This window comes from Rhinoraja longicauda, chromosome 18, assembly GCF_053455715.1.
Source record: "Rhinoraja longicauda isolate Sanriku21f chromosome 18, sRhiLon1.1, whole genome shotgun sequence".
NCBI lineage: Eukaryota > Metazoa > Chordata > Chondrichthyes > Rajiformes > Arhynchobatidae > Rhinoraja > Rhinoraja longicauda.
Window position 1 is genome coordinate 9,313,908 of NC_135970.1, and position 21,389 is coordinate 9,335,296.

A 21,389-nucleotide genomic window follows, 5' to 3' on the forward strand; every position below is an offset into this window, starting at 1 on the left:
CTGGAAATAATTTTCTCAGCGGTCATTTCTGGGAACTGGTGATTTCTTGTCAGTGAGGTAGGACCACTCCATTCCTAAACTTTATCTTTGAAGTGCATGTTCTCATCTCCAGGTACTTTGATACAAAACAGGGGGGAAAAGCCTGGTGAACAAGCTACGCTTTGCTTTGAAAGCAGGAGTTTTAGGTGGAGGAACAAAGCAATTTGGCTTTGCAATTGCAGTGTGGGGTGAGGGCGCCAGTCACAGGATGGGGAGGACTGGTTGGGCAGGACGAGGGCAGGGCCAGTTGTAGAGAGTTCGCGGAGGGTCTGGGAGCTGTGGATGTTTTACTAGGAAGTAGCAGGAGCCACTCGGCCCGTCAAGCAGGTCCTGCCAACATGGCTGCTCTGCCTCACGCCTCGTCTCCTCTTCTGCGCCAGTTCCATCTAACCTTCAATCCCCTGGTCTTTCCAAAATTATCTACCTCCTCTTTCAAAACCTCCAGTGATCCGGCCTCCACAACCTCCTTGGGCTGGAGAATTCCATAGATTCACCATCCAGTGCAAGAGACTCCCACGCACCTTGGTTTTAAATGATCATTGCCTAATCCTTTTTGACACTTCATCACAGGTAGAAACGTCTCCACATCTACCTTGTCATGCCCCGTAGGATCGTGCACATATCAGTAAGATCACTCCTCATTCTTCGAGACGCCAAAGAATACAGGTCTGAATTTTTTAGCTGCTGATGGTTTGGATAATTCTCGCATCCCAGAAATTAGCCAAGTAAACCTCATCTGGACTGCCTTCAATGCGAGTACATCTTTCTTAAATACGTGGACCAAAGGTGAGGATTGAACCTGGGGCCAGTGAGACTGCAAGGCAGCAGCGTCCGTGTTAATCTTTTAGCTTGGCTTAGTTTAGTTTAGAGATACAGCATGGAAACAGGCCCTTTGGCCCATCGAGTCCACGCTGACCATCGGATCATCCATTCACATTAGTTCTTGTTATCCTACTTTCCCTACATACTATGGGCAATTTATAGAGGCCAATTAACCTACAAACCAGCATGTCATTGGAACGTGAGAGGAAACCCACGCGCTCACAGGGAGAATGTGCAAACTCTGCATAGACAGCACCCGAGGTCGGGAGCAAGCCCGGGTCTCTGACGCTGTGAGGCTGCAGCTCTACCAGCTGTACCACTGTGCTGCCCCTTACTTCAGGAACACCTGTCCTGTTTCCCTTGATCCCTTTAAAATATTGTATGAAAAAAATCTATCATCGCAGCTCAAAGTGTACCAGAGTCATTTCCACAAATTGTTAGATGATACAGCAGACAAATCTTCTATTGAGTTACTTTTATTCTCCCTGGCATGGGAGAAGAGGGTGATGGTGTGACTTGGAAAGGAGCAATTTTGCCGGGTCCTTTGAAGTTAGGATCTGACACTTGCAAAGGCATTGAAGGAACGGTGTTTGGAAAGCAACAGGCTTTCCCTTCCCTTTAGAGAAACCTGATCTCAGGAAGGTCAGTTTCTTGAAATGAATGTGGCAGTATCGTAGTGGCTGTATAGTGTGGTGTACGTGAGTGGTAGAATCCAGGAGAAAATGATGGGAATTTTGATCAAAGTACATGGGATTTATTGTAAATGGATGCTTGATGATCAGTGTTTGAGTAGCACAGTGGTGCAGCTGGTAGAGCCACTGCCTCAGAGCGCTTGAGACCCAGGTTCAATCCTGACCTCGGGTGCTGTCGATGTGAAGTTTGCACGTTCTCCCTGTGGTGCTCCGGTTTCCTCCCACGTGCCAGAGACAGGTTAATTTGGCCTTTATAAATTGCCCATAGCGTGTAAGGAATGGATGTGAAAGTGGGATGACTAGCAGAACTAATTGGGGCGACACGGTGGCGCAGCGGTAGAGTTGCTGCCTTACAGCGAATGCAGCACCAGGGACCCAGGTTCGATCCCCACTGCGGGCGCTGTCTGTGCGGAGTTTGTACGTTCTCCCCGTGACCTACATGGGTTTTCTCCGAGAACTTTGGTTTCGTCCCACACTACAAAGACGTACAGGTATGTAGGTTAATTGGCTTGGTAAATGTAAAAATCATTGTCCCTAATGGGTATAGGATAGTGTTAATGTGCGGGGATCGCTGGTCGGCGTGGACCCAGTGGGCCGAAAGGGCCTGCTTCTGTGCTGTATCTCTAAACTAAGCTAGTGTGACCGGGTGATCGATGGCTGGCTGGACTGAGTGGGCCAAAGGGCCTGTTTCAAGCTGTATCGTTCAATCAAGACAATAAATGGGACTAACGTAGGATTAATGCAATTGGTAGTTGATGCTCAATTCGGTCTCGCTACTTCCATGTCTCTCGAATTCCATGACAGTATAGCATGTTCCAGACACTGTTCCTTATGGTCACAGGTGAATCCTTCCACGATTAAAAAATAAAAAATAAAAAAGATTCTCCGTATCTGATAATCCACTTAGCTCCTTGGATATGTTATTTACCCATTCTCTGAAAAATGATCTTGCTGAGAGTGGAGTGGGGCTACCTCTGCTTGTGGCTTACCCAGGCACCAGACATGAGCAAGGTGAGCAGGTTCATGTAGTCGCTGGAGACCAGCATCAGTGGGAGCATGCAACTCCGAGATTTGTTCTGAAATCGCAACTTCTCACAAAGAAAGGGGAAGGTTTTAAATGTGTAGGAAAGAACTGCAGATGCTGGTTTACACCGACGAAAGACACAAAAATGCTGGAGTAACTCAGCGGGACTGGCAGCATCTCTGGAGAGAAGGAATAGGTGACGTTTTGGGTCGAGAGCCTTCATCAGACTGAGAATCAGCGGAGAGGAATGAAGAAAGGTCTCGACCCAAAACGTTACCCATTCCTTCCCTTCCGAAACATCACCCATTGCTGCTTCTCTCCTGTCCCGCTGAGTTGCTCCAAACCCCTCTCCCCCGCCCCGCCACTTTGTGCAGTGTTTGAACTCTGCTCCTTCTAACACAGAAGCATGCAATTTACCACAAAGCCGAAGGCTTGCACAAATTATACATTCTGTCGTCAGAGAGTCATTCTTCACACAAGGAGGCTATTTAGCTCAGTGCATGTGCCAGATCTTTGAAACTCTATCCCCAAAGCCCAATAAATATTTCTTCTTCAAGTACAGATCCAGCTACCTTTTGAAAATTAATCATCAAAATGCATCCGCCACCCTTTCCGGCAGTGCATTCCAGATCATAGTAAATTGCTGTGTTAAAAACATTTTCATCTCCTCTGTCGTACTATTGCCAATTACATTATGTCTGTCGAATATCGGTACTCCTGCTTGGAGAAGCATTTTCACCTAATTGAATCATCCAGATCCTTCATGACTTTTGAATGACTGTTATTATGGCGTGATTATATTCTCTGTACTGAATTCTTGGATATGCAGCGTGACAGTTTGGCAAAATAAGCAGGGAACAAAATATACATTGCACAGGATTACGAAACAATAATTTTAGCAGATGCCCTCTAAGCTTTTTCTTATTCATTTTTCAAGATGCGGTTGCCACAGACGATGGGCATCATTTACTCTCCAACCCTAGTTGCCTCAGAGAAGATGGGGGTGAGCCACCTAGTTCCATAGTTTAAGCCTCAAGTCAACTGAAGAGACAAAAGTGTTCAATTGACATGGGCAATAAAATTGGCATCAGAACAATAACATTCTTACTAGCAGCAGCATCACTGGACTGTAAACACAATACCCATGTCTAATAATATGTAACTAGACCAAGTGGACCCGTTGGGCTCGAACCTCTCCTGCATTGGTGCAGCACCCTTTCCTCCCCCTCAACCCCCCTTATTCCACCTCCCTCCCTCCTCCCTCCATTCCCCTACCCCCACTCCATCCCCTTCAACCCCCCTTATCTCCCCCTTCCCCCTCCCTCCCCCCTCCCTCCCTTCTGAGGAGATAGATTTAAACTAAAACGTGACTGACTTTAAAAATATAACACCGATTTCAATGAAACTTCCATTAGCACCAAAGAGACGACGTTGAGTAAGGTGGGCCTAAAATTATCATGCTACCGCGTACCGTTTTGGCTGTAGTTCAGGAACAAACAAACTAATGAGAGTTTTAGTATAGAGATAAACAAAAAGTCATTATATTGATAACCCCAATAAAAGTGCAAGAAGAAACCCTGAAGTCCTTGTGCACCAACACTGTTCATAGTTGGTTAGTGTTGTGTGGCATTCAAGAGCCTGATGGTTATTGGGAAGAAACTATTCTTGAACCTTTTTTTACATCAAAAAAATGTATTCAATTATTAAAAATAATATTTACAATACAATAAAATAAAACAGAACTCACCACCATAGTACAAGACAAACAAATATACTAAATGAACTACTATACAACCATGTTACAATCCTTGTCCAGGATGCATTCAGCCCCCCACGGTGCCCAGCGGTCCCAGAAATCCACCAGGGTACCCGTGGACAGCGCGTAGTCTCTCTCTAACACCACCCGGGCGCCAACACAACCCCGGAAAAGGGGCAGGCAGCTGGCTCGGGCAGAGCCCTCTTCTGCCTGGAGCTGTGACTCGCGGATGACCAACTGGGCCAGGCCCAGGAAGCAACTCAGCCAGGACATCTTGCTATCCTTGAACCTGGTGGTCAAGTTTTTCAGATTCCTATATCTTTCCGATGGTAGGAGTGAGATGAGTGCATGGCCAGGGTGGTGTGGGTCTTGGGTAGTATTGTGAGTGCATGGCCAGGGTGGTGTGGGTCTTAGGTAGTATTGTCAGCCTCTTTGAGGAGGGGTCGGGAGGGAGGGAGGGAGGGAGGGAGAGATGGGGGAGAACTCTGCTTCTGAGCTTCTGGCTCGCGTCTCTCTCTGTGGCAGCATTGGCAGGGTTGAGGGATGCGGTTGAAGCCTACTTGTTTTTGTGTTCTTTGAAGTGAAACTTCTGAACTCAGCTGAAAATGTTGGCAAAGCCAGACATCAAAGACTCCTCTCATCACAGCCTTCCATTCAGAGCACGCACACAGGCTCAGTTTCCTGCTGCTCGACATTTATCCAACGCGCTTCAGCATCTCCGTACCCACTATAATCATTTTATGAGGCACGATATCAAAAGCCTTCAAGAGATCCCTTCACCTTTCTACGCTCACGACTTATGTTTTCTAAATCCATGAAACTGTTGCGAATTGGTATATTTTTCTGGCGATTTCTTTCTACCACTGTAACGCCGTACCGGGACAAATCCCCTTCGTGCTCGTCAAACGCAAAGCTGGTGGCTCTTTGAAGATGGATTGGGATAGATAATTGATTGCAATATTCGCCCTGATGCCGACAGTCAGGTTGGTTGGACAGCTGGCTGCATCCACATAACCCATTATTAATAATGTGGTACAATTGGGGAAGTACTTTTGTTTGGGAATGATTTTTAGGTATAAGTTCCCAGAAAATGAAAGTGTTGGCAAGATCGGCTGCAGATCCACATTCCCCACCATTTCACTGCTGACATGAAGTGCCTCGGCCCCTTTCATGTTCACGCTTTCCCTGAACTTGCCCCTAATTCACCCCCCTGCAGTTTAACAAATAATTTTTAGAACCATGATTGCAGTACCTTCAGCCTATCATTTGTGCTGCATGTAGTTTAGTTTAGAGATCCAGCCTGGAAGCAGGCCCTTCGGCCCACCGAGTCCGTACTGACCAGCGATCCCAGCACATTAACACTATCCTACATGAGTGGCAATATTTACATTTATACCAAACCAATTAACCTACAAGCCTGTAAGTCTTTGGAGTGTGGGAGGAAACCGAAGATCTCAGAGAAAACCCACGCAGGTCACGGGGAGAACGTACAAACTCCGTACAGACAAGCACCATAGTCAGGATCGAACCCGGGTCTCTGGCAGATGGAGGAGCTGGTGGGGTCTTTAATCAGTAACAGTGGAAGACCTGGGATCTGTAATTAGCGTCAAGGCAGGGCTAGAGTCTGTAATTAGTATTGATGGCGGGGAGGGGGGTCTGTGTTAGTATTGATGGAGGGGCTGGGGTCTGTAATTAGTAATGGTGGAGTAGCTGGGGTCTGTAATTAGTAATAGTGGAGGGGCTGGGGTTTGTAATGAGTATCTATGGCGGGGAGGGGTCTGTAATGAGTATCTATGGTGGGGGAGTTTGTAATAAGTATCTATGGCGGGGAGGGGTTTGTAATGAGTAATGGTGGAGTGGCTGGGGTTTGTAATGAGTATCTATGGTGGGGAGGGGTCTGTAATTAGAATTGATGGATGGAAGAAGTGGAGTCTGTAATGAGTAATGATGGAGGAGCTGGGGTCTGTAATTCAGTGTAGATGAGGCAGCTAGAGCTGGTAATTAGAATAACTAATGGAGCTAGATTCTGTAATTTGAATAATTGGAGGGGCAGCAGCTTGTAATTTATAGATAGATGGAGGAGTTGCGTTTTCAATGCCGCTTGTAAATGGTGATTACCAAAGGCTGTAATCCATAATAAGTTAATAGTGATTGTTTTTGGTAATTTTGGGTTTCCACTGTGAAGAAACACAGGACAGTGATCGGTAATTTGATTGCGGCTGAGGTTGGTAATGTGGTGGGAACAGACAGTTACTCTTCTAAATGAGACTGTCCTTCCTGTGACAAGTGAGTGAGTGGTTGCTCAATAATTCATACCACTTGCAGAGAAGATGAATTATGAATTCAACCTCCTAATTGACGGAATCCAGGTTCTCGATGAAGGATGCTCTTTGGTCTGCCCGAAACGCCCATCAGGGAATGTTGCCGACTGGCCCGTTCCAGACTACAGGCCAAAAGTTTTTCACTGTACCTCGGTACACATGACTAAGCTGAGGCGTATGTGCTGAGGGACGCACTGAAGCTTGCTGCTGACAACACCAAGCCTCTGTTTTTTTTTATCCCCCCAAAATAATTTTAATCTACTTTTTACAAAAATTATATGTACAGTACAAAAATACAAGCAAACCTACCACCATAATGCAAAACAAATATTCTTAAATATTGAATACTAAATCACTATTTCCCCATCCTTATTGTGGATACATTCCACTCCCTCCCCCCCCCCCCCCCCCCCGTGCCCAATGGTCCTGGAAATCCCCCAGGGAGCACCAAGGCTCTGTGGGCGAAGGCCACAGTCTAGGGTCCTTCTGCTGGACATTGAGGGGCAGAGTCCAGTGGGAACTCATCAAACAAGGGACAAGATATCACCCCAGGGGCCACAAGGATGCTTGGTTTGCAGATAGTTGCGAACACTGCTGTATATGACACTAATAAATGTGTACAAGCTAAGAATGTCTGAAAAGTTTTTGCATTGTCATTGTTTTGTGTGTATTTTTAAAAAAATTGGATAACAAAGGTTATCCAGATTAATTGGCTGGAAACCAAAGATATTAGAGGAACAAGATAGACCACTCGATCCTAAAAACCCCTATCATCACACACACTGTTCCCCCAAGACACCGATTACACTGCGAGAGGCATAGCGAACGGCGGGTTGTGCCTACTAAAATGGCTCCTTTGCGTACTACACTTCAGTATACGCGATTTCAACGGAGTGGTCCGTCTTGTTCCTCTAGTATCTTTGCTGGAAACACTCAGCAGGTCAGATTGCATCTGCGGGAAGAGAAGCAGTCAATATTCAAGTGGGAGATCGACACAAAATGCTGGCACAGGCAGCATCATCCTTCGTTTAGCTGAAGAGGAGAGAGAAGTAACTTGTAAAACTGCAGGGAGGGTAGCGGAGGGATTTGTCTCTGATATGGTAAAAGCAGTGATTGCCAGGCAGTCTGTTGGTGTTGACATGTTCTCTGGAACACATGCCGACAGCCTGGCTCATGTTTCTGTTACCCAGGCATCGGATGTAGACATCTGATACTGGAATGTAATGTCAGCCAAGGTGTAGATGGCTAATGCTGTGTTTCCACCAACAGAGCTGAAGCCCCTCTACATCCCATGTCTTACTTTGTATGTTCCACTGCAATGTTTTTGTCATGGAGGCTTGGATGGTTGCAGCTCTTTCTGTGTTAGCACTGAGAGAAAAGATGTTCACAAAATCCCCTTGCACTGATATGTGCACAGATACTAGATGATAAAAATCTTGAGGGTTAAAGCCACTCTTCCCACCACTGAAAGCATCTGCATGAGGCTCTGCCTCAAGAGGGTGACATCTATCCTCAAGGATTCGGCCCATTGAGTCCACACCCACTAACACTATCCTACACACACCAGGGACAATTTACAATTTTTACCAAGCCAATTAACCTACAAGCCTGTACGTCTTTGGAGTGTGGAAGGAAACCGGAGCACCCGGAGAAAACCCACGCAGGTCATGGGGAGAACAAACAAACTCTGTACAGATAGCACCTGTAGTCAGGATTGATCCCGGGTCTCTGGCGCTGTAAGGTAGCAATGCCACCGCTGCTTTTTTTTGTCGCTTGAAGCCAGTTAAAGTTGCCTTTGATGCTTTTCATGATCGATTTTACTGTGATTTTGTTTTTCATTGTTAAATGTCACGAATCCACATTGAAAAACCTGGAATTGGATGGACCACGTTGCTTGAATATGGATAAGGTCAATTGAAGGCATTAGTATTAGATGTACGTAGATCTTTAAAACTCGGGAGAGGTTTAGCTAGGAGTCCAGGCAAAACCATTTTCTATTAAACTGATGTCTCTGAACACAACAATGCAAGTAAAAACACTTCTTCAATAGTGAAGCTATTGAGGTTAGTGAAAAAGGACAAATATAGCCACGTTATTTAGGCATGATTGATATTTGTGTAGTGTACCAAGAACTCTAAAGATGTTTCTGTTTTCACACGGAACTCTGTGGTAACTGCTAGTTTGCTTTGCTTGTTTACTGTTCACTGCAACTGCTTACAGCTAGAAGAGCTGCTGCCTCACCACTCCAGCTTCCTGGGTTTAATCCTGAATTCAGGTGCTATTTGTGTGGAGTTTGCAAGCTCTCCCTGTGGCTGTCTGGACTTCCTCTGGGTGTTCTGGTTTACCCCACATTCCAAAGACATGTGAGTTAGTAGGATAAATGGCATGATGTGGAGGCGTGCAATAGAGTTGAGATGAATGTGGGGAGAATAAAATGGGGTGAATGGGAATGGGTCTGTACAGACTCAGAGGGCTGAAGGGCCTATTTCTGTACTGCATTATTCTACGCTCGGAAGCAGATTCCCCTTCAATAAATATTTCTATCAGTTGCACACCTTAATTGCAGTGACTCATTCAGTTACTGAGTGGCTGCTAGGTGTCAACTCAACAAAGGTGAAAGACAGGCATCAATATTGTGAGCACACAAATTATTTGTGATTATTTGCAGCATCAGGGGAATCTTGCAAACTGCCTTCTCACGACCTGGTCACGTCTTAAAAAAGCAGTGATCAGCTAATGTTTTGTCCAAACAGGCTTGGATAGAGTGGATGTGGGCTGGATGTTTCCACTAGTGGGAGAGTCCAGGGCCCAGAGGGCACAGCCTCAGAATAAAAGGACATTCCTTTAGGAAGGAGATGAGGAAGAATTTCTTTGGTCAGAGGGCGATGAATCTGTGGAATTCATTGCCACAGAAGGCTGTGGAGGCCAAGTCAATGGATATTTAAGGCAGAGATAGAGATTCTTGATGAGTATGGTTGTCAGGGGTTATGGGAAGGCAGGAGAATGGGGTTGAGAGGGAAAGACAGATCAGCCATGATTGGATCGCGGAGTAGACTTGATGGGCCGAGTGGCCTAATTCTGCTCCTATCACTTATGATCTTATGACCTTATATTGATGACGCTGAGGCTCTGTGAGGAAGGACCACATTACCGGGTCCTTCTGCTGCTGCACATTGTGGGGGTAGGGTGCGGTGGAAGCGCTCTTCAAACGAGTGAAAGGGAGATCACCCCGGGGGGGTGGGGGGGGGGGGGGCACATGAGTGGTTAGGGTGCCGGGTGTAATTATGGATTTTGGGAACACTACCAGATGTAATGCTAATGAATGTATGTATAGCCGTGGAGAATGTCGGAGGAATTTTGCGCAGTTCTCGTCTTGTGCTTATTTTTTATCCTGAATAAAGTTTATTTTTAATTGTTAAAAATGTACTTGTTGAACATGTCTTCTTGATTTTCCATTGTCTGTGGTTTCGAAAGCTTGTTTGACCTGCAATCAAACCGTGACAGCACTTCCCTGCATTCCCAATGTTAAGGGCATGAAGTCCACCCGACCATGAATAAACCTCATAGCAAACTATTCCAAACTCAATGCAGTTACAGGGAATCCAAGAACTTCTGAAGTCTTTTATTGTGAAAGGCTTGCCAAGGTTTGAAATGTGGGATTAAAATATAAAAATGGAGGAAATACACAGTAATCAGGTCACCATACATAGAAAAAGATATGTGTCGTTGTGACCCTGTTGTACTCTAAACGTAATAGACATTTTCAGAGGAGCATAAACCAACACAATCTGACACAAGGGGACGTAGAAACAAGGAGCTGCAGATGGTGGTTTAGCAAAACAAGATACAGTGAGTAGGTCAGGCAGCATCCCTGAAGAATGTGGATAAGGTAACGTTTCGGGTCGGGAGAAGTCTGAAGAAGGGTCCTGACCCGAAACGTCCCCCCCTCTATGTTCTCTCCAGGGATGCTGCCTGACCTGCTGAGTTACTCCAGCATTTTGTGTCTGTCTGGCGCAGGGAGATAGTAGGACAGCGGAATGGAAGCTTGGTTGGTGAAAGAAGTGGATTTTAAGGAATGCCATCAAGGCAGAGAGAATCGGAAAGCTGCAAAGAGAGAATGTGAACACTCAGGGGCTCGGCAGCAGAAGGTAATTGTCAGGGGAGCTCCAAACATTGGGATTGTGGAAGAAGGTTGCATTCGCTCGAAGATTGTAGGGCCAGTGACGACCGCGGTAATAAGGCAGGAGTAAGACTAAGTGTACAGAATCAAGGTTAGAGTCTTAACCTGGTGGCTTTGCCTGACATGGAGTTACACAAAATGCTGGAGTAACTCAGCGGGACAGGCAGCATCTCTGGAAAGAAGGAATGGGTGACGTTTAGGTGCGGTGCGAAGAAGGGTCTCAACCCGAAACGTCTCCCATACCTTCTCTCCAGAGATGCTGCCTGACCCGCTGAGTTACTCCAGCATTTTGTGTCTACCTTTGATTGCAGACAACATCTGCAGTTCTTTCCTACACATGGAGTTACTGTAGGTCAGTGCGCATAAGAATGGTGGGTGTGTGGGTGGGTGGGTGGGTGACAGGGCAGACTGTAACATTTACGTGAAAAACATCTATTAATAAATCCACTTTAATGTGTGCTTTCTGCCCTTTCTACCAAAGACCTCTTACTGGTACATGCAGCTGTATTCTGTATTCAGCAGCTTACCTGATCTGTGCAGAATAAGAGTTGCTGTCTCATCCCTGAGTATAGAAACAAGAAACTGCAGATGCTGGTTTACAAAAGAATGCAGAATTCTGGAGTAACTCTGGGTCGGAGAGCATCTCTGGAGAACATTGATAGATGACATTTCAGGTTGGGACCCTTCAAACTCTACATTTTTATTTATTTTTACTCAATTCATCACGTTTTCTGAAGAAGGGTCCCGACCTGAAACGTCGCCTATCCACATTCTCCTGACACACTGCCTGACCCGCTGAGCTACTCCATTACTCTGTGTCTTCTTTCATCTTACTGCAACAGTTCTGTAGCCGGAAAGTGTGTGAGCTCCGGTAATCATGGACTAAAGTTTGAAGCCTCAAGGAATAATAATTCAAAGGTGCAGTGAGCAGAGCCCTTGGTTACCAGGAGCTCCCTCTCCTCACAATAAAATGACTGCTTCAAAATTACTTGAGTTCTGAATCCTTGTCACATCTACATTGTGGCAGTAAATTCTCTTCAAAGCAGTTGTTGTACATGTTTGTGTGGCAGATTCGGCATTTTCACAAGACCTGGTGCCAGAGGAATGGGTTTGTGTTCGATACCGAGCCTGAGGTCTGCTAAATTCTGTGACGGGGCCCTGTAGCCCCGCTGCAATCCCTGCCTGACACACACCATGACAGCAAACTTTATTCAACATTTTCATACGGTCACAAGTGATAGGAGTAGAATTAGGCCATTCGGCCCATCAAGTCCACTCCGCCATTCAATCATGGCTGATCTATCTCTCCCTCCTAACCCCATTCTCCTGCCTTCTCCCCATAACCTCTGGCACCTGTACTAATCAAAAATGTATCTGTCTCTGCCTTAGAAAAAATTCCACTGACTTGGCCTCTACAGCCTTCTGTGGCAAAGAATTCCACAGATTCACCACCCTCTGACTAAAGAAATTTCTCCTCATCTCCTTCCTAAAAGAACGTTCTTTAATTCTGAGGCTAGGACCTCTAGTCCTAGACTCTCCCACTAGTGGAAACATCCTCTCCACATCCACTCTATCCAAGCCTTTCACTATTCTGTATGTTTCAATGAGGTCCCCCCTCCCATTCTTCTAAAATGAGGTCCCACCTCATTCTTCTATTTTGCTGACGTTTTGATAGAAAGACCAAAGAAATGTACAGGAAAGCATCTGTATCACTACATAAATGTTGTGATAATGGCCCTGATTAAAGACGATTAGTAATATCAACACACACACAGATTCACATGCAACTGGAGATGCCCACACAGAAATACACAGATACATGCACAGATTTAGACATGTACAAACACACATGGTAACACACGTGCACATATTCAGATACATAGCAAAGAATGGACATATAAATATAACTATAACTTCATGACAATAAACTAAACTTCATTTCAACCCATGGATCAACTTGCCCATGCTGACCAAGATGCCTCATCTACACTAGTTCCACCTGCCTGCAGTTGGCCCATGTCCTTCAAAACCCATCTAATCCATGTACCGTCCAAATGTCTTTTAAATGTTGCGATCGTACCCGCCTCGACTACCTCCTCTGGCAGCTCGTTGCATATACCCCTCAGGTTCCTATTAAATATTTCCTTTCTCACCTTAAACTCACGTCTTCTAGTTCTTTATTCCTTTACACTGGGTAAAAGACTGTGCATTTACCCTATCCACTCATGATTTTATATATGTCCATAGGATCACCCCTTATCCTCCTACGCTCCAAGGAATAACTTCCTAGCCTATTCAACCTCTCTCTGTCGCTCAGGCCCTCGAGTCCTGGCAACACCATTGTAAATTGTCTCCGCACCCTTTCCAGCTTAACGACATCTAGAACTATGTGACCAAAACTGAACACAATACTTGTACCAGCGCTTGGTCCATAGCCTTCTATGCCTTGGCAATTCAAGATATAGTGACTCTCTTTCATGCCTTCATCGCCTTCTCGGGCATGACGTTCCAGATTCCAGCCACCTTCTGTTTTCAAAGGTTCTAACTCAGATCCCCACTAAACCTCTCATCCATTCCTCTAACTCCCGTTCTCTAGCTTTAGGCACCTCTGTGGCGGTGAAAGGAATTTTGGTATTTACAGATTTGCACATGGGCAGGAATATAAGTGGGTAAAATCAAACAGGAAAGCAGACAGTGCAAACTAATATTGGCAGAGATAGTTGAAGAGCAAATACAAGCATGAACAAATGTGCTCTACTCAGCACAAGGTTGTAAGGACTCCTACAAACTGAATCCTGCTTGATGTGTACACAGGTGGCGGCACGGTGGCACAGCGGTAGAGTTGCTGCCTCCCAGTGTTAGTGCCAATCCTGACTACGGGTGCTGTCTATACGGAGTTTATATGTTCTCCCTGTCTCCCTTTTCTCCAGCTGCTCCGGTTTCCCCACCCTCCATAGACATAGAGGTTTGTAGGTTAATTGGCTTTGGTAAAGATTGTAAATTGTCCCTTATGTGTACGATAGTGGTAGTGTGTAGGGATCGCTGGGTCGGTGCGGACTCGGTGGGCCGAAGGGCCCGTTTCCACGCTGTTTCTAAACTAAACTGAAGTGCATTTATTCCGTCGTGATGTTACTGAATGAGCCTGTCTAACGCTGTTGTTGATTGGGCTTCTCTCTTGTGATTTGTCTTTTGAACAGAAAGCCAACTATTGCCTGGGAATAACTTCACCAACGAGTGCAACATTCCCGGGAACTTTATGTGCAGTGATGGCAGGTGTATTCCCGGGGCCTGGCAGTGTGATGGCCAGCCAGACTGCTTTGACAAGAGCGATGAAAAGGAGTGCCGTGAGTGATGGCTTTGTGTTTATCGTAGACAGCTCCTGTTCCAATGCGTTCCACGGGTGATTTAATGCCCTGGCGCTCTCGCTCTCTCTCTCGCACTCTCGCACTCTCACTCTCTCTCTCTCTCTCTCTCTCCCTCCCTCTCCCCCTCCCCCTCTCCCCCCCTCCCCCCTGGCACATAGTCATCTGTGTTGGACTTGATAATCAGTCACACATCAGCTGAAAGCTGGAAGCAGATTGACAATAAATTATGAGACATCCAAATATTTTACTGTCAGAAAAAAAATGTGATGAATTGCGTAAGAAGAATATATGTATTGTGCATGGCTATTTACCAGCCTACGCTGATTTTACATATCCACTTGTGACAGATTTGCCTTTCATCTGCTTTTATGATCCTACATTACAGCAGTAACATCAAAAGTCAAAAGCAGCAGTAAATGGGTTTTATAATAGCCCACGGCATGAAAAGTGTTAGATAAATGCAAATGTTAGCTTCACCCAGCTACCGACAGCGTAAAATTAATCTTTATAATGCCTGAAGTACGATAATAAAACCATAAGACATAGGAGCAGAATTAGGCCATTCGGCCCTGAATCTGCTCCATTATTTGACCATGGCTGATCTATTATTCTCTCTCTCAACCCCCTTCTCCTGCCTTCTCCCCATAACCTTTGACACTCTTACCAATCAAGACCTATCAATCTTTGCTTTAAAAATACCCAATGACTTGGCCCCCACCGCCATCTATGGCATGGAATTCCACAGATTGAATTCCACAGTTTCACCACCATCTGGCTAAATAAATTCCTCCTCATCTCCATTCTAAAGGTATGTCCTTTTATTCTGAGGCTGTGCCCTCTGGTCCTAAACTCGCCCACAACTAGAAACATCCGTTCCACATCCACTCTGCCCAGAGCAAAGCCCTGTGATCTTAGTTTGTCAGCTGAGTATGTTGGCACAAAGGCACAGTTAGTTCCGCTGCCTCACGGCACCTCCAACCTTGGTTAAATCCTGACCTCCATCCCTGCCTGTGATGAGTTTGCACATCTTCTCTGCGATCATATGGGTTCCACCTGGGTTCTCTGAAAAACACGCAGTCAAGTCAACCCAACTCAGGCTTATTGTTATTTGCACAAGTATGTGAGGTACAGGTACAATGAAAATCATGCTTTCAGCACATAAACAAAAGCATAAATTTACACAAATTGCGTATAGATTATACAAGTGAAAAGGAAAAGACTGTGCAGAATTGGGTGGCAAGTTGCGCAGTGGTAGAGTTACTGCCTTACAGCGCCAGAGACCTGGGTTCGATCCTGATTATGGGTGCTGTCCGTGTGGGTGCTCCCACACTCCAAAAATGTACAGGTTTGTAGACTAATTGGTTTGGTAAAAGTGTAAATTGTAGTGTGTGTTGGTGTGCGGGGAACACTAGTCAGCGTGGACTCGGTGGGCAGAAGCATGAGGATGTACACCACCAGGTTCAGGAACAGCTACTTTCCCATAACTATCGTGTTCTTAAACAAACCTAATCCGACCTCTGCAACGGAACTCTATGGCTAATTGTGTTTTGTATAATGTCTCATTTTAGTTTGTGTAGAGATTAAGTGTGGAAACAGGCCCTTTGCCTCACAAAGTACTCGCCAACCAACAGTCAGCCATGAGCTAGTTCTATCCTACACATTAGGGACAATTTATTAAAGTTATTTAATCTACAAACCTGTACGTTTTTGTAATGTGGAAGGAAACAGGAGCACCTGGAGAAAACCCACGTAGGTCACGTGGAGAATGTACAAACTCCATACAGACAGTATCCGTAGTCAGGACTCCTCTTTTCCCCTCACCCCTGTCTCTCCTGAAGCTCCTGTACCCTGGAACATTGAGCTGCCAGACCTACCCCTCCCTTACCCAGATTCCAGTAATGGCCACAACGTCCCAGTCGCTCGTACCTATCCATGCCCTAAGCTCATCTGCCTTACCCATCAGGCCCCTTGCATTAAAATACGTGCAGTTTAAACCAACCCTCCTTCCTCAGTCTCTGCCTTTCACCTGCCTATTCTGTCCACTAACCTTTCCCTCACCACCCTCCATACCAACTTCTAGCTTCTCATGTGCCTCTGTCCTGTATGAGATCCCATCTCCCTGCCAATCTAGTATAACCCTATATTGTGCATTTAGCTGGGTTGACAAAAATCCAGCTAGCGACAGCTGTGAAATACTTGCTTTAAGCAAGAATAACATAGAAGATGTTTATAACACCCACCCTTCGCCTTCCTCCACCAAGTTTTTCAAACATACAAAAATGCCACGACCATTCCAGCTGTATTTCATTGTTAATTATACAATGACAGCCTCATCCCCTCCTGACTACAGGGGAAGCTAATGTAACACTCTTGTTTAGAAAAGGGTGTAAGGATATGCCAGGAACTACAGGCCTATCAGCTTAACGCATGTGGGGAAGCTTTTAAAAGATAATAAACAGGGAAAACATTAAGCACTTTTGAGAAGTTTGAATTAAGAGCAAGACCAGATTTATTAACCAAAGATAGACACAAAAAGCTGGAGTACCTCAGCGGAACAGACAGCATCTCTAGAGAAAAGGAATGGGTGATGTTTCGGGTCGAGACCCTTCTTCAGACTGGTTAGGGATAAGGGAAACGAGAGATATAGACAGCGATGTGGAGAGATAAAGAACAATGAATGAAAGATATGCAAAAAAGGAACAATGATAAAGGAAACAGGGCATTGTTACCTGTTTGTAGGGTGAAAACAAGAAGCTAGTGTGACTTGGGTGGGGGAGGGATAGAGAGAGTGTGAATGACAGTGCTACTGAAGTGAGAGAAATCAATATTCATACCTCTGGACTGTAAGCTGCCCAAGCGAAATATGAGATGCTGTTCCTCTAATTTGCCTTTAGCCTCAGTCTGACAATGGAGGAGACCGAGGACAGAAAGGTCTGTGTAGGAATGGGAAGGAGAATTAAAGTGTCCGGCAACCGGGAGATCAGGTAGTGTTCAGGCGGGCTGAGCAAACGTGTTCCACGAAACGATTAACCATTTATTACTGACTCTGACAGACTTTTCTTTTGATGAAGTGACAGGGCTGAGATCGCTGGAGGTGTAATAAACCTGGACGGGTGCAGCTAGGATGTATGTTGAAGGAAGCTGATCCCACAATGACATTGTTTTAGAACCAGATACACAAATGTACAATTTGGGGCATAAAAGGGTAGAATGAGCAACGTGATGGACAACCTTGTCCACTCGGGGAGTTTGGTAATGATTTGTAACTTGCTCTGTGTTGGGATGTTAAAAATAGAATCAGCAAATGCTTTAAATAGAAATTGGATAGGTGCTGAAGAGAGAATAATTTTCAGGGCTATGGAATTTGGAGCGTCACACTACTAGGTGCCAGAATGGAGTTGATGGACCAAATGGTCCCCTCTGCCAAATTGAATCAGCTTAACAGCTAAGGAGATGTGTGAGAGTTACCCGAGAACTAGAAGGTGACCTTCAATTCATCCTCCCTCTAATTCTGAGGCTAAGACCTCTGCTCCTAGACTCTCCCACCAGTGGAAACATTCTTTCCACATGCACTCTATCTATGCCTCTCTATCGTTGTGTGTACAGAATATATTTTAATACGTCAAGAAATTCCAAAGTCTTCAATAGTCAATTCAATTTGTTGTTCAGAGGACTCAGACTTGGCCACCGAAGCCAGCATTTATTCCCCACCCCTAATCAAGTAGGAACTGTCACTGCCTATTCATACAAAGCAAGATCCCATTCACAGAAATGTCGCAGTGACCAGATCAACTCCTTTAGTTTTTGCTTGTGGTTAGTTAGAGGCCAGCATGCCAGGGAGAAGCCCACTGATGTTTACAGTGATACCGTGAGATTGCCATGATGCTAAGCAAGATGGCGCCTAACCCAGGCAACTCTCTGCGTGTTGGCCCCAGAAGCGGATCTGCAATCACTCCAGTAACAATCTGAGTTACAATCGCTCCACTCTTTTAATCCTCTACTCCGACAGCTGATTACCTTTCTCCTGTATCGTGCACTGTGGGTGGTGGCATGACTGTAATCATGTACAGTCCGCTGATTGGCTAGCACGCCACAACAATGCTTTTCACTCTACCTCGTTAACGTGACAATAAACTAAACAATTTAGCACATTGAATTCAGAGTGCAGTAAGCACTTAATGCCTCATCCCAAGGACAGTATATCCAGCCGGGCAGCCTTTTCTCACAGCAGCCCTGGAGCTTGAGGTAAGGCCACTACTGTGCTGTCTGGCCTGGAATTGATTACAGCTTTGCTCTTACTTCCAAACTGCATTTTGCCCAAGCTTCTGCAGTTATTTTGCAGAGATGGATTTGCGAGGAGAGGGCAGTTGGCAGGTAAAGTGTTAAATCCTGGCTGGCAGAACCGTCCCTTCCCCAGCGGCCATCCGATGGTAAAGACAGAAGGAAGGGCTGATTTATCGGCCGACAGGCCAGGACACCATTTCTAATACAAAGGCAGCTGTTGATTTGAAACTGAGTATGAATTTCCTCATTGTGGGTCAGTGGGCAGAGGAGGCCCTGATTTCACAGGCCTTCACTCCCTGGACACACAAATCATTTGTTTCCCATCTTTAGGCACATTGGGAGTTTTTTTTCTTAACTCTTTGCTTTGGTTTTCTCTCTCATTTCTCTGTTTTTGATTTTCCCACAGCACGAGTCAAATCCAAATGTGCTCCAACCTTTTTCCCCTGCTCCAGCGGTGTGCATTGTATCATCGGGCGTTTTCGATGTAACGGGTTCGAGGATTGTCCGGACGGTAGTGATGAGGAGAACTGCAGTAAGTGTCTTTATTACCCGTGCCAGATTAATCGACAGTTTCCGAAAGGAAGAGTTTAAACCTGGTAGCCCTCAGTTAGGCATTGTTCTTATGGGATTATAATTCAAAAGCCCAACTGTTGGAGAATTGTCCTCTTGATTTGAATTTATTCCTGGAAGTTTCATTGGATAATTTTCTCCCTCCAGAGGTCTACCTCAGTGATATTTTCCTTCCCTGTGCAATTTCCATTGTTACCAATGTAAATAAAAGTCATCTGAGTTCAATGAAAAACTGATTTTACTGGAGATTAATTTCAGGGATTAATCCTTAATTCCTGGAGAACTGGAGATGAATTTAGACATTCGTAAATTCTAAACCTTGTCTCAGTTCTGACTTGAATGAACCTGCTCAGTGCCTTTCCATTGCCTTTGTTATTTATAACCTCATGCAGTCTCAACTGTTCATGCAGTCACACAGCACTCCCTGGTCACACATTTGACCTGCGTGTATTTGCAGAGACCAGAATAACTCTGTGTCTCTTTCCTTTGCCACTTTGGATCCTTTTCGAAAGGTTCACCTATCTTGTCCCATGTCATTCTCTCATCATGAAGGCCTCTAGGGTAACAAGCTGCTCACTTTCAGCGACGATGACATCACCACAAAGTGCTGCAGTAATACATTGCAATGCATTTTGACACATTGTGTCTGGACCTGGATAGAGTGCATGTGGAGAGGATGTTTCCTCTAGTGGCAGAGTCTAGGGCTGCAGGCCACAGCCTCAGAACGAAAGGATGTGCCTTTAGAAAAGAGATGAGGGGGAATCTTTTTCATCTCCAAAGACGTACAGGTTTGTAGGTTAATTGGCTGGGTAAATGTTTAAAAACAAAAAAAATTGTCCCTAGTGGGTGTAGGATAATGTTAATGTGCGGGGATCACTGGGCGGCACGGACTTGGAGGGCCGAAAAGGCCTGTTTCCGGCTGTATATATATGATATGATATGATCTGAGGGCGGTGAATCTGTGGAGTTGATTGTCTCAGATGGCTGTGGAGGCCAAGTAAGTTAATGGATATTTTTAAGGCGGAGATTGACAGAACCTTGATTAGTTAGAGTGTCTGGGGTAATGGGGAGAAGGCAGGAGAATGGGGTAGAGAGGGAAAGATAGATCGGTCATGATTGAATGGCGGTGTAGACTTGATGGGCCGAATGGGCTTATTCTGCTCCACGAGTATAAAGAAATGCAGTCATCCGCAGAAGTGAAGAGGTGAAGCAGTCCACTTTGAGTTCACCCTGGCAGAACACGTCATACTGACCGCGTTATGTTGTTACGTGTCACCATTGTGGGTCACAACCGCCATTACAAGCTTGCAATGGGGATTTGCTTCAGAATTTAACATGCTGGTTTGCCTCCTTGTTGAAATATTTCACACTTGACCACTTCACCCTGACAGCACGTTTGAAGACTGCAGAAAGAACCTTATGGCCATGGTTCACTGGATCAAAACACCTGGACAAAGAGTTAACAGGAATTCCTGGACAGTAGTTTTCAATAGAAATGACTTCAATGGTTATCTTCACCCTTAACCTTCCGTACTAACCTCAGGGCATTGCTGTTTGCTCATCCGGCTAAAGGTTAAAGCTATAAAATCACCGCATCTAATTGAATTTGACAGTCAGTATTCATCTGTCCGTGACCCCATATGATGGAGTACTCTGGCAATGGTGTGTTAATTCGACTCCCTTGTTCTTTCACGAGAGAGAAAGAAAAACAGCTTTGGGACTTTGCTGTTGCGATTTCGCTGAGGTGAAGTCATTCGAGTGCCTCTGACCCTCCTGACCCCTGGAGGTCATGACCCCTTCATGCCTTCTGTTGACAACCCCTCCATGGGGGGTGGGGAGAGTGTGGAGTGGGGCGAGTGAAACCTTTGCTCCGGTTGGCAAAGTGTTGTTAAGATGGATGATCTGAGACACAATGACTCTCGGTGGCGAGGAAGAGCATTGAGAAAATACAAGGCAGGGCATGGCAGGTGGTGCCACATCAAACTACGGAAAGATACAGCACCGAATTGAGCCTATGATGGTTGTTCAGTGGAGTTATACCATTGTCTAACTTCAAGTAACCCTTGCTTTCCCTCTCTACCTCCATCCCTCCCCACCCTAGCTTCACCGTCCTCCTGATTACATTTTAATGATTGAATGCCTCGTGGTCATCTTCCCCTCAGCTAACAATGATCCATTCTACATATTCCTTAACCTTCGTCCCCTTTGATCTCTCGTTTTCACACCTTACTGTTCTATATCTCTATGCCTCCCTCTCCTCTGACTCTCAGAGTCAAGAAGGGTCTTGGCCCGAAATGTCACCCATTCCCTCTCTCCAGAGATGCTGCCTGTCCCAC

General features: G+C 45.5%; 1 protein-coding gene across 1 annotated transcript in view; it reads left to right on the forward strand.

Annotated features, from left to right (window-relative positions):
- ldlrad3 (low density lipoprotein receptor class A domain containing 3) overlaps nt 1-21,389 on the forward strand; it is a 100,956-nt gene that overhangs the window by 36,333 nt on the left and 43,234 nt on the right. Inside the window, exons 2-3 of the mRNA XM_078415081.1 lie at nt 14,032-14,178; nt 18,890-19,015. Of these exons, the coding sequence (XP_078271207.1) occupies nt 14,032-14,178; nt 18,890-19,015 (273 nt within the window). The remainder of the gene's footprint in view (nt 1-14,031; nt 14,179-18,889; nt 19,016-21,389) is intronic.